The sequence below is a fragment of the Carcharodon carcharias genome, chromosome 30, assembly GCF_017639515.1.
Source record: "Carcharodon carcharias isolate sCarCar2 chromosome 30, sCarCar2.pri, whole genome shotgun sequence".
Classification (NCBI taxonomy): Eukaryota; Metazoa; Chordata; class Chondrichthyes; order Lamniformes; family Lamnidae; genus Carcharodon; species Carcharodon carcharias.
Window position 1 is genome coordinate 17,005,031 of NC_054496.1, and position 13,815 is coordinate 17,018,845.

The window sequence follows — 13,815 nt, forward strand, 5'->3', positions numbered from 1 at the left end:
ATGTGAATTCAAGGCTTTGAATTCAGTAGTTGTCACTGGACTGAATGATAAATATGATGATCTATCAATGTGAATCACACATGGTAGCCTATTTGGCAGTGTTCTCAAAAGTACTTCATTTAAAAGGCACACTCAGCAAGTTCTCCTTTTCACAGAACAGGGGCGATCTCCAGACATTCTTTCTCTCACCATAAAGTTAAAAGTGACATAATTGCCATTCTTATAAATTAAACATCTTTTACACCATCACAAGCGAGCCATCCATTAACATTCCATCCTGGGAAATGAACAGTTTTCTTTTTATGGTCAAACTGAGAATTCAATTTTGGGCAGTCAATGTGATTTTGAACTATTCAGTTCCATAATCAAATGTTTACACACTGACTGCCAGAATAAGCTGTTAAGAGTGTACAGAATAATTGTGTACAGAAACAGTAAAACTGGTGGTTAGTCTGCAGAGTGTAAAAGAAAAATACTCCCAAAAAATTGGACAAATAAAATATAATTCTTTTGACAAGTGATTTCTGAGCTTTCTGGCCCTGTTAATTATAGTAGGACTGTAGTTTAATTCAACTTTTTAATTCACACTGTAGATATTGAATAAGTCCAGTCTCCTATTAAAGCTCCTTTGCTTCCTTTCAATAGACTGTAAGAGGAAGAAGCAGTTAGTTATTCTGAAACTAGTGACTCGACATCACCAGTTGAGCAGTCTAGGGAATAAAGCAAGAGCACAGAGGCACTACATACAAATATAATTTCCTTATAAATACATGCAATTGTATTAGAAACAATTGATTCACAAGAAATTTCAGGACAAACAGGATTTGTAACTGGGAGCCTTCACTGGTCATAATGGTCTGTGCCATCATGTGCAATGTTCTGAAATCATTTTAGACCTCATCTATCAATGCAGTTACTTAATTTAAATCTATGTGATTACTCATCTGGAGAACAGAACTGACATATTCTATACATTTATTGGTGTCTGAGGATCAATGAATTATAACAGACCTAAAATTATTTTCACTCTCCCAATAATCTGTGAATTTAATCATGGATTTGTTAAGGCATATAGATCAGTGCCCATGTGTGAATATCAAGGCTTGGACTCTGCTTGATTCCTTCCTGCAGTCAAATGTTCAGCCTACACTCACCATCAAGGTTTGTCCATGAATAGTGACCATCTGGGTGCAGCATTGGAGGTCGCTAGTACTGTGGCACTTTAGGCTAGTTTCCCACTTTTCACAATCAATACACAGAAAAATTAGCCCCATCCCCAAGTCAACACACCCAGGAAAAGGTGAAAGAACTGATAGAGAAATTAACAGGTAAAGGGCTGGAGGAAGGGGGCAGGATGACTTTTAGCAGCTTACTTCTAGACATTTTAAGCTTACGTGGCTCTTTTCAGTTTGTCTTAAGTTCAACATTTAGAATATGAACAGCAGCAATTATTTAGCTCACACTTTACAAACACCACATACTTGCCATACTTTGGTAGTGTTTAGAAAATTATGAAGGAAGTGTAAAGAATCACATTGGTATAGAAACTCAACATCCTACATCTGCCAAGGAAAACTGACAACTTTTCCATTTAATTTGTCAGAGATCAAGGAAGGTCTAATAAGCCCAGGGTAGAGTCTAGGTACATGACGAGGTAGGTAGGGATCATGATACTAAGTTTTCCACGTTGAGCAGATTATATTCATCAGAGTGATTTTTCTAGCACTAGAATAATTTCTAGAGCCTCTCCAGTAGCTCTATCAATAAAAATAATAATTGACTAGTCTGGGGTTGGGGGTCGGGCTAGGTGGCTGTTATGGTGGGGTTGTTAAAGAAGGAAAATGATGTCAATACCGAAAATAGTGCTACAATCCCAATTTCAAAGGAGAAGACCATTCATTAATTAGCTTCACACAAGAAAGGTAGCCCTAGTTACAGTTGTGTGATGACTGAAGCTGACATCAATTGAAAAGAAGTGAAATCACTGCTCGATCTGGGACTGCATTACTTAGAGTCTGTCTTGGTCAGCATTTTGCAGCTTGTTAAGGTTCACAAATGCTTAGACTGCTAAAAAGTTTTTTAGTAGGAAGTATCTGATTACAAAACGAAAATTTTGCTCTTGACTAAATTCAGCACTGAAGCCTGTGGCACGGAGGATTTATGATGAAAGCTGGAGAAGTTGGGTGAACAGTAAAAGATCTAACACCCTCTCTTAAACCTTATGTCCACACAGAATGCAACGCGGTTGGTGCCTTAGAGTAGCATGGTCCAAGGGGTGGCTACAATGCCCTACTGGTGACTCCATCCAACCTAGAGTGCTTATGTTCTTAACTTTTGAGTTCAAACTAATTCTACGGCTCGCCTGTATTGTGTGGTGGATTTCAAGATCACTTTTCAGTATGTCAAGAATTAATGAGCCCTCTTGAGTATTTCAAAGAGAAGCCTATTCAACATCAGAAAACACATCTACTAACCAACAGAAACTACTAGCAAAGCTAGTTTCAAAATCGACAACTTTTTATAAGACAGCTATTGTCACTGACAGAAGGCAAGTTAGCTTCAAATGTAGCAGCAACAAAATAAAGGTGCACATTTTGTCCAAGAAAATAATCTGACAGAAAATATACAATGCTCCAAAATCATTTTAATAACTTCAAGACTTTGAAACAGAAACAGCCAGAAGAAGTATTCAAAAGAAAATGTTCAAAGAGTTGCAGGATTAAGTAATTAATTGATTAACCATTGAAAAATACCCAAATTAACAGTGAAATGAAAAGCTTGTATACTTGCACTGAAAAAAAAATCTGAAGCATAAGATGTTATATGCAGGAGGGGTTGGGGATGATCACAGGACTTCCAATACTGCTTCAAGATGAAAAAGATTTAAAACAAGAGGAGATGTTTCTGATCCCCAGCATCCACAGTATTTTGCTTTTACCTAAACTAAGAGTGTTCAATGGGGGAGCAGCCTTGTGGTTTGCACGTGCAGTTTACATGAATGAGGGAGAATCATCTATAGTTCTTCAAATGCTTCTTTTCAGGGAATTAGGCTTCAAGCAGGATGTTGAACAAGTAATCGTTTATTGTATTACAGAAAACTTCTTAGTATCTGTTCTTTATCCTTGCTTCCTTTGTGGTTACACAATTAAAGTATGAATGTGTGGAAGAGAGGGAAATAAATATGTCGCCCACCTTTTAGTAGGCTACCTCTTTCACCTGTGTTCTGGACTAGAATCCAGCACAGCTTTTTAGAACTTTGATGCCGGTGATAGGGATCCCATGTGAAACAAGTTGGTCAATCTCAGCCCAATCAATAACTATGGGCCCAAAGCTTGAAAACATCCAGAAATGGACATAGATTCATCATCTCAAAAAGACGCCATAATGATGGATAGTGGAGGAAAAATGGAGAATTTTACACATCCACAAGGTCCTGCTCCCATGATAGAAAGAGGGTTTGTTAAGTGAGATCACTGTTCTACAGCTAATCTCAAGCATGTGTTTGGTCTTATAAATGGTCTCAAAAGTGGAGACGTGTTCCATTTCCCAGGACTGGCAGTCTATACCTTGACGTTCTAACTCTTCCACATTAATTTAAGAGAAAAACAGACTGTCTCGATATGACATACAAAGGGGAATTGGCAGACGAAAGGGTAACATTGTGTTTGAAATTGGAAAAATAATTATGTGTCAATGGATAGGATACATGATAGCTGAAAACAGAAGCATATCAGGCCAATGTTAGCTGTGGTGTATATAATTTGCTGGGTGGGCTCCAAAGCTCCTGCTTTTGGCAATCTAAAAATCAGAGCCTTCAAAAATCTCAGCAGATCCATCTGTCTATTGCCATCTGGCTCACAATGCTCAATTATAATTCATTATGTACACTTACAATCAGAATCTTCTAAATTAAACGTACAACCAGTAATATTGTCCCTAAGTTTTGAACAAAGGTACAAAATACTGCAAATTGCTACCATGTAGTTTTGTGTCACAGTTTAACAGAAAGTTTCTAATTCAATTTGTTTCCTTTTATTGAGTCTGACCACAGTTCTCACATTTTATACACCTGAAAATCATACTGCTGACCTAAATGGACATCATGCACACTAAAAGGAAAATTCTCTATTGCAAAGAGTCCACTTAAAAAGAGTGAACCTGTTTAATTGCACTTGAAAATGAGCAGAACACACACAAAATAAAACAATTAATTCCGATACATATGGAAATAGCCAGTCAAGCTTTCTCCAATGTTGCGTTATTAAAGTTTGTACAGAAAAAATATATACATAATTAGTCACAAGAGATTTAAGGGGACACTAGTTCTGAGTGAATTAACAGAAAGTTGAATGGCCAATTGTTGACCCGGTTATCTTCAAGAATTTTGGCTTTGGGCCGTGCCAGGAATTCCATGTTAAAACCGCAATGTGCCCACATTGGGTTCTTCAGAAATGATTAAACGATGGAAAAATATAGTCAAGTAATCTTATATTCATGGGGGAGCTTTCATCTTGAATTACATCATCCTATTGAAAGAAGCCAATAAGATTCACCCCTGAGCTTTGGAAAGAACATTGTAATCCAGACTGGAAGCGTAAGCCACAGCACTAAGTAATTTTTCAGCTCATCCACAGCATAAATTAGAACCAAAACAGAAAATGATGGAAAAACTCAGCAGGTCTGACAGCATCCATTGAGAGAGAAAAACAGAGTTAATGTTTTGAGTGTGTATGACTCTTCTTCATACAGATGCTGTCAGATCTGCTGAGTTTTTCCACCATTTTCTGTTTTTATTTCAGATTTCCACATCCACAGTATTTTGCTTTAAAATTAGAACCAAGTTTACTTAGTTTATCTGCTTTCTGAAAATAACTGCGATCTAAAAAAAAAATTAAAATAATTTTTTTTCTTTCAAATTAAACCCTATTAAAAATTTTAAAGAAATGGTTTGGTCATTCCTTTATACTACCAAAGATTTGTTTATACCAGAAAATTACCTGTCGTTTATACCTTAATGCACTTCTTTTTCATTAGTTTAAAGGGGAGCTCCAGTCATTTTACAACACTTTTTCACTCACCAACCTTTACTTCCACTTTCATCAAGGCCACTGGTTTAAGCTTTTGAAAGAAAAAAAAAGTCAGCAGTGCAGAATGCCTGAACTCTGGTTAAAAATCCAGGATAAAATATAAAAACAGAATTTGATTTATTCTGTCACTGTATATCACCAGTCCTGCAAAGAATAAAAATAACAAGGCTAATAGGGTTGACATTCTTCATATAGATTTCCTAGAACCAATTAAATACAAGACTATAGGGAATGAAGTCACCTGCTATTGTGTGGTTTAAAAAAAGAAAATGAATATTTTTGTGAAAGATAATTAAGTATGTTATGATATAGTTTAACAACATCAACAGAAATGAAATTAATAGCTTATGTTTTGCTTTTCCAACATGAAGTAAAGGAATTGCTTATGGACAGTGATGAAATTATCTTAGTATTTATTATTGGATAGAGAGCAGTTTGAATAATTTGCTTTTTGGGCTGTTTTCTTGAAGGGACCCTTTAAGAAAAGGCAGACCAACAAAATATGGTATAAAATCATGTTTATATGAGCCATCTTTACTCTGCCAGATCTAACATAAGAGAGCAAATTCTTCAGCATAGAATTAGTCATGTATTTACTGCTTCAGGATTTTGCACTCAAGTCTCAAATGAACAAGCTGACAATTGCAGCACTGTACAATCTAGAAGCCAAAATGAATCATTGTGAATGGCTTCAGAATCAGCAGATGGACTGCTTCTACTACAAGACCATTGCCAAAGTTCTGACATTAAACAGGCATGGGTGTTTAGCACTGTATCAATTGGATCATTTCACGCAAAGCTTTGGCTCAGATTACTAACAACCCTGCAGAACTGGCAAGAAATAATTCCAGGGGCTTCCAATGTTATAGCTGCAAATATTTTAAATTTTTATGAAAATCTGCAATGCTTTTTTTTATAATATTTCATGGAGTGGAAACAGTACAGTACTTCATAATTATCATTAGGTCAATAAGACTCACTTTGAAGAGAGACTTTGGGTGCAATGTTAACTTTTGGCAATATTAGATGGTGGAGTGTATAATGAATGGACAATTTACATCGCTATTAAAACCAATGAAAAAAATAACAGGTGGGGTGTATACTGGGGTGCATCTGGGTGGCCAATCCAATAGTGCTACACCATTGCTGAAAGTTAAAGGTAGCCCCTTCATCCCAAGGTTAAGTTAGAGGCACAGTTATCCTGCTAAACAACCACTCCTGTTGCTATGTTCCAGCCATCTACTGCAAACTATGCTAAGTTTAAATAAATATATATTTTTTAAAAGAATTGTTTTATTTTAGCAGAGGGTACAACTCCACTGCAACACAAGTATTAACTTTAGGAATGGAAAATAGACAACTACAGAGGAGTATAAACAGAATATCAAAGAATCCAAATGCAGTACCTGTCAATATGATGGTAACATTAATCAGTTGCAGGAAGAAAAGCATGCCCAGAGAAATGGATCTCATGGCACAGGTAGCAAGGTTTATAGGCTGGAATGTCATAGTTCTTCTCCTGTTTACTTGCTAAGCTTAAAGAGGAAGCAAAGTTTAAGGGAACATTATGTTCAAAGTGCTCTTCCTTTTAATAGGAGAAAATGACCAATGCCTCAGATTTGATTTTTTTAACATGTTTTTTCTCCTTTGACAGAGAATTACTCCAAGCATCCAGTAATGATTACATTAGATACAGCATGGGAAGGACAGCCCAACCAAAGCAGTTACTCACACTGGACTGAAATGGTACCTCTGCTGTTTTTAATGGAGTAGCTCAAGAATCCATGGCTGGATCCCTTCCACTGACATCACCAGACAGTAGTCCAACACAGAGGGAGACTGTGTATACTGGGAAGTGAATGGACATTTTCTAAGCGGAACCAAGGAGGTTTGAGGTAGGTTTGTTTTCTTCTATAGAAAGTAAAGATCCTTTGGATAAAAGGTAATGTTCTTGAGAACATCCTGCCACATTTAGTAAATGTTCTAATGATTTAATCTTAACTACGGACAGGTGAAAAGACAAGAAGATAGTCAGGCCCCTCAATGCTTGCCCTCCTCAACTATTAGTAATGATAACTGCCAAAGGATTATGAAAAACAGGAAGCATCGACACCAATTATTAAACTAATGTGCACCTTCTGGGGCCAGTTATATTACAGGAACTAATTCATCACAATACAATTAAAGCCCAGCATTACATCTAAAAGATCAAAAACAGTTTAGTTACAAGGTCAACTGCCCACTGCATTAGTTGTTAAATACTTGAACATCCTTGATCATTTTGTGTAGATTTTAAAAAGTAAAAAAATCCTTAACACAACTTGTAACAAAATTTCCTGGTCACAGCTGATCAAGGCACATGTCAGTTTCCTTGCTTCTCCTGACATTTTCTGTTGGCTGAAGCATTACCATTATGGCTTTGATTTACACTTTAAAGCATTGATCTAGACATACTGGATAATGAGGGCATCATTACCACTGGAAAATTCTATACGACTGCACCTCGGGCTGAGATCATATTCTTTCCACTTTTGATTAGCAGATGATCAAACTTGCCCAATGGGTGAGTGGCTTTGGTGTTATCTCCTCCCCTAATTGTGTTATCTCCTCCCCTCTGTGTGGTCTATTGCACATTCTTCCCTTGACTTCCAAACATATCCCATCAATTCCTTTCATTCCTGACTTGCACCCAATTTTATTTAATTTTGTTTCAGAATTAATTTTCACAATTCTACTTTGGGCCAGATGAAAAGCCAATTTTGGTGAGGTAAAACAACTTAGTCTAATGGTTAGAAAAGTTACTAGGATTTCCAAGAAGCAAATTCTTGGATAGATCTTTGGGAACAATTGTACTCTTTTTGCATTCAAATATAAAAATATAAAGTAATTCAAAGAATTGCAGATTATTCTATTCAGTAGTTCTTAAGTCCTTACAAACTACACTGTTGCAACATTAAAGCACTGGGTCCACAAATAGGAAATCCTAGTCTTAATTCATACTCTGGTTTCTCTTAGAAATTTCTGTAAAGGCAACAAAAACTAATTCAGGACGGCAACCGCTCACTTAATGGAGGGAAAGTAGAGCAATGGGTTAAAAAATGCCAAAGCCAGTTAATGATCAATGGATAGTGACTGTTGGAAGAGGTTATGTGAAAGGCTTGCAAAGTGAAAAAGTTGGCTGATTACTATCCAGTGGCTCCTCCTATAAAATGTGTATGTACACATTGGGTTAAGACAGAATCATTAGGTTTAATTGCGATGCCATGCATGGTCAAGCGGCCAGTTGACACTCACTGTCAAGGCTCACTCACAGAGAATGACTACATGGGCGAGACATTGCAGCACTATCAGCACCCACTGTATTCCAACACGAGTCAGTATCTTCAGCAGAGGAGCGCAGTAACTGAAAAGAAAACCAAGAAGAAAAAATATAATTTTCTTTAAAATATAATCGTTTTTTGGGTTTTTCCCTCCCAATAGGCAGGAGTCCCAAAGAGTAAATGGTTATTCACTATACACTTCCAATGGTCAGTTGGATGGAGCTTGGTTTCAGCTAAGGAATTCCAATCTTCCTCAAAGGCAAGGCTCTAAATGAATGCAAGGAAGCCAGAAAAATAATAAGCTCAAAGTTCCTTGCAATACAGTTTCTCTGTTAACAGTGTTTCATTGACCACTGGGATGTTTGTAATTTTGGAAATTAAAGAAGGCTGTGATACCTAATGAATTAGCACATCATGCTTTTACAATTCATCCGCATATAGGAAAACTGATTCCGAAGCACATTTTGGCTTGGCACAGATGAAGTTTAAAAAAATCAACACAAGCTTAGATTTATGGTATGGAATTATGGTTCTTCCTTGTTTTATGATTGTGTTTTGTTAAGATGGTTCTAAAATATATTCAGCAGGTAGATTGAAAAACTTAATGTTTTGGTTAATAAATGATGAGAATAATACTGGCCTCATCTAGTGATCTTTATCAATTTAAATGCAATATGTAGCATGAGGAATAATAGTGTTGAATCAGGTTCCTCACAATGATTGTCTACAATCTTATAATTCATTGACTTGCAAAGCGTGGCAGGTCCAGTACAGCAAAGGTTATCAGGACTGTAGCAGAGAAGGGAATGGAATATAGTGCGAATAACCTAATGTCCTATTCCTTTTACTGTAACATCCTAATGGGACATCCATGCAGAACAGGACAAGAGTAATGAATCTGTATTTCAATTGGAAGCAGAAACACAAAATTGCATTAAACATTGCATAGCACCATCAACAATTAAGTTAAGTCTATCAATCATACAGGAAGATATAACAGTTCCTGTATCTTATGTCACCAGACCAGCAAAGTAGTGTTAGTTGAATTACGCTTTTCACCAACCAAATCATGTCACTGGTAAAGGTACAATAGAAATGCATCCTAATATTTTTGTTCCTGTTGTCTAGAAGTCCTGTTTTAATTCCTATCAGGTTTTATAAAGGATAAAAAAAATCCTAATAAAGCTTAGTTTGCAATCTGTGAAAGAATGTAGCATGACTAACATTTTCAGTGAGCTTACCCGCTATATTCCAGCCCTCTCAAAGATTCCAGGTTCATCTCACGGGGATTGTATATGTACTGTGCAATAAGGAAAAGCTTTTGATTTTCTGAACTCATAATTCTGGAATATTCCTAACTTGAAACTATCTCAGCTAGTCCTGATAACGAGTGTCTTACTGTACTTAATAACACCTTTGCTTTTATTGTTTGATAAAAAGACAGCCCTGCAGTTTCTTACTAGCTGAGTTACTTCAAGAAAACAACCGCTTGAGTGTTTTCCCATGAAAGACTAAGAATAGAAAATGAGTATGCATTACTCTTTCAGCCAGAATTTCCTATTTTTCAGGATAGTGCCTCATTGTGCTCTGCGTAAATAGTCAATTCTTCAAGTCCATCAGCAGTAACTAGAGTCACCCTAAGCGGAACACAAAGGACAAAGCAGTAAGATGGAAAAATCTATCATATTTGTTGGATTTGACTAGAAATGAAAGTTCATTCTATGACCAGTACAGGTAAATACATCATCCAAATGGTTAGTAATTTACCTGTGTGAAAGTCAAATAAAAACAACCCACGTGTGAAGTCAGTGTTTCTGTTACACATACCACCTAATACCATGGCGCAAAATATTGCATGGCCTTTCAAAATGTGTCTAATAAATATAACAAACTAACGTATTAAAAACAAAAGCCCATATAATAAACACAGGAACTCCTCCAAGATTACCTTACAAGATGCTTATTACTATGAAAGTACCGTTGTATTTGTCAATCTAGGATGAGTTACTTTGATTCAGTTCATCTCTACGTCCCCAGTTCAAACTGTGCTTTCCTGGCAGTAGGTTAACTGCTGCTGAAGCTGTTTATGTGATCAATCAGCTTATAATTCTTTTAAAATCAGAATATTTAAAATAATGTGTCTACACTGACCCAACGGTCTGGTAAGTTCCACAGTTTCTTTTGCCTAAGGGTGCATCAGATGCCCAAGTGTCAAACACACTAGTTCCTATCCCTATACAATGTTTAATAGTGCACTTATAAACAAACTTCTTTTAATTTGAAAGAATTCCAGTATTTTATTAGAAATTCTAGTGGGGATTTTAATTTCTCCTTTCATTTTATTCCAGTGGCAGCAAACAATACTCACTGATATACTGTTTTGGTTAGGAAAATAAAAGTAAATTTAGCTGAAGGAGATGAGATCACGGTGTTTGGGCAATAGGTTACTGTCCTATTTGGCTCCAATTTTTTTCAAAGAAAGAATGCAAGCAGCAGGTTGCAAAGGGTGCAGCACAATATTGAGCTTGGTGGAGCTTCAGTTTCTAAATATTCTGTGAGCTGAGTGTCTTTAAACTTTGTAACTGCATAAAAAGATTAATTTACCAACGTACTCTACTCTTAGTGCCCAATTTTTTGAAAGGAAATTTCTTCTTTTATTTTTTAATACAACTCATAAATAAATGTTGAACTAAAATAATTTTGGTAGATGTTTGAGATTCGTGATAACTATAGACAATGTCTTTCTATGCAATGGCAATTAAGTGCCATGGATGGTGAGTGAACTGTGTTAAATTCAAGCGAAAGCTTTCCTCTTTTTGTCCTACATTTTGTTCTCAGTTGGTTGGTGGCGCTTGGACAAACACTCCCCTCGAATCTGTCCGTGGCAGTTTGGCTGGTGGCTCCATGGAGTCTGTCACTAATGTGGGTTCATTGTCCATTGGAATTTCTTGTTGACTGTCATCATCACTTTCCTCTTCCTCCTCTTCCTCATCTGATTAAAGTGGTTTAAAAAGAAAAATAATGAAAATTCAGTCTTATCATATTCAAATAAATAATTTGACACTTCCTCCACAAATTTGATTTCCTTCATTCAGGACACTTTACTGCCATTCTTACTGATCGCTTGGATCACACATTGAAAGCCTTGAATGCCGACCAGAAAAGCTCCACTGGAATCATCTACTGCAACATACTATTTGGAAACCTCAAGAACAATGGAACTGGATCAAAGGAATGGACTGGGGAAGCAGTGCTCCACATTCTTTAAATATGGGGCAGGGATAAGCACCAACTCCTCATGGCTCCATATCAAGGTAAACAAATTTTGAAAACTTACCTCTTTTGTTATAGGCTGTCCCAAAGGTTTGGTACTGAATGCCACTCACCAGCTGCCACAGGACAAAGCAATCTTGTAGTAGGGCCCTCAGGCAGGCATTAGACTCATTATTTGTTTATGCAAAGTGAAGAGAATTGGAACAGGGAATATAGAATATTTTTTGTGTTGAGTTACTAAGAGAGTGAAACAACATAATTACTTATATGCACTGGAGTGCTGCTTTGAGCTGCATTAGAATGCTTAAGTTGGAGTTTGGTGAGCGATGGTGTTTGGTGAAGAGGGAAGGAGGTGATCCTTTCATTTTCCACCTTTCCTCAGCCTCCAGTAGCTGGGTCTTACTTTGCTACAGGGGAAGCCCATAAAGCAGTGAGAGTTCAGACACAGACAGCCGGGAGTTTACAGATAAAAATCTAAAAATGATGTCATAGGAGTTCCGTAAGTTGATTGGTTGGTATATATAGGCCTAAGTACATGTTGGATGGTGAGTAAAGAGTCTTAATTTAAAAAAAATCTTTTTGTAAAAACCTAATTTTGTTTGAAGTTAGCTTTTAACTGAAATCTACAGTTTCAATTCTAAACTTCTCAGCCTTAAGCAGGGTTTCAACAAGGTCTCCACTGGATGAGCAGTTGGGCTTAGTTACTTAAAGAAGCAGCTGAAACTGGTTTCTCTGTAACTAGGTCAGTGAGCCTTTGTCTTAGGAGCGTATGAAGCCAACCAACTTAGTGCGACTTAGAATAGAGTGCTGGGAACTGGGTGATTATGGGAGTTAGTGGAGGAAGCGAAACAGGTGCTCCTTGCTTTTGGCATTTGGCATTTGATAACGCAAGAGGAGTGACAGCCTTAAAGAGCGAGGGGATCCAGGCCTGATATAAGAGCGGGACCGGGAGACAGCAAGTGGGGAATAGTGCTAAGTAGGACCTAGTGAGTATTTCTACTGTCCTTAATATTCCTTAAACTAGAGGAAGTAAAAGTAAAGGAAGTAATTTAAGGATAAGTCATAGCAGGGTAGCTCAGCCACGTGGAATGCTCCTCCTGTACAATGTCGGAAGTCAGAGACATTTCCAGTGTCCAGAGCAACCACGTATGCAGCAAGTGTCTCCAGCTGCAGATACTTGAAATCTGCATTTTGGAGCTGGAGCTGTGTCTGGAGTCACTGGGGTGCACCTACAGGGATGAGATCTTCGTAGATAGCACATACAGTGAGGTGGTCACACTGCAGGTAAAGAGTGCACAGACAGAAAGGGAATGCATGACCTCCAGACGGCACAAAAGCACTAGGCAGGTACTGCAGGAATCACCTGGGTCCATCTCCCTCTCTAACAGATTTTCACTTTTGGATACTGCTGGGGGAGATGCATTCTCAGAGGGATGCAGCAAGGGTCAGCTGCATGGGGTGGGAGGAGGGCGACAAACAGAAAAAAAGAGTGGGGAGAGAAATAGTGATAGGGGATTCTATCATAAGGGGAACAGATAGAATTTTCTGCGCCGCAGGCATGACACCAGGTTGGTATCTTGTCTCCCTGGTGCCAGGGTCAAGGATGTCACTGGGCGGCTGCAGGACATTCAGAAGGGGGAGAGTGAACAGCCAGAGGTTGTGGTCCATGTTGTACCAACGACTTAGGTAAAAAGAGGGATGAGATCCTGAAAGTAGAATATAGGGAGCTAGGGAATAAATTAAGAAGCAGGACTTCAAAGGTAGTGATCTCTGATTACTCCCAGTGCCACATGCTAGTGAGATCGGGAATAGGCGAACAGACTAGATGAATGCGTGGCTGGAGAGATGGTGTAGGAGGGAGGGATTTAGATTCCTGAGGCATTAAGACTGATTCTGGGGAAGATGGGACTTGTACAAGCTGGACAGGTTGCATCCAGCAGAACCGGGACCAATATCCTCGCAGGTGTATTTGCTCGTACTGTGGGGGAGGGTATAAACTAGAGTGGCAGGGGGATGGGAACCTGAGTGGGGAGACACAAGAGAGGGAAACAAAGATAGGAATGAAAGACAGAAAAGTAGAAACTAAAAGTGGAAGACAGAGGAAACAAGGGCTAGCAACAAATAGGTACAAAGTA

The 13,815-nt window shown here is 37.9% G+C and overlaps 1 protein-coding gene across 6 annotated transcripts in view; it reads right to left on the reverse strand.

The window, feature by feature from the left end:
• Positions 1–11,037: 11,037 nt before the first annotated feature.
• Positions 11,038–13,815, reverse strand: part of rfx1a (regulatory factor X, 1a (influences HLA class II expression)) — a 126,372-nt gene continuing 123,594 nt past the window's right edge. For all 6 annotated transcript variants that reach the window (XM_041177197.1, XM_041177194.1, XM_041177195.1 and 3 more), the window contains one exon: positions 11,038–11,399. In XM_041177197.1, coding sequence (XP_041033131.1) covers positions 11,242–11,399 — 158 coding nt within the window. In that variant the 3' untranslated portion in view covers positions 11,038–11,241. The remainder of the gene's footprint in view (positions 11,400–13,815) is intronic.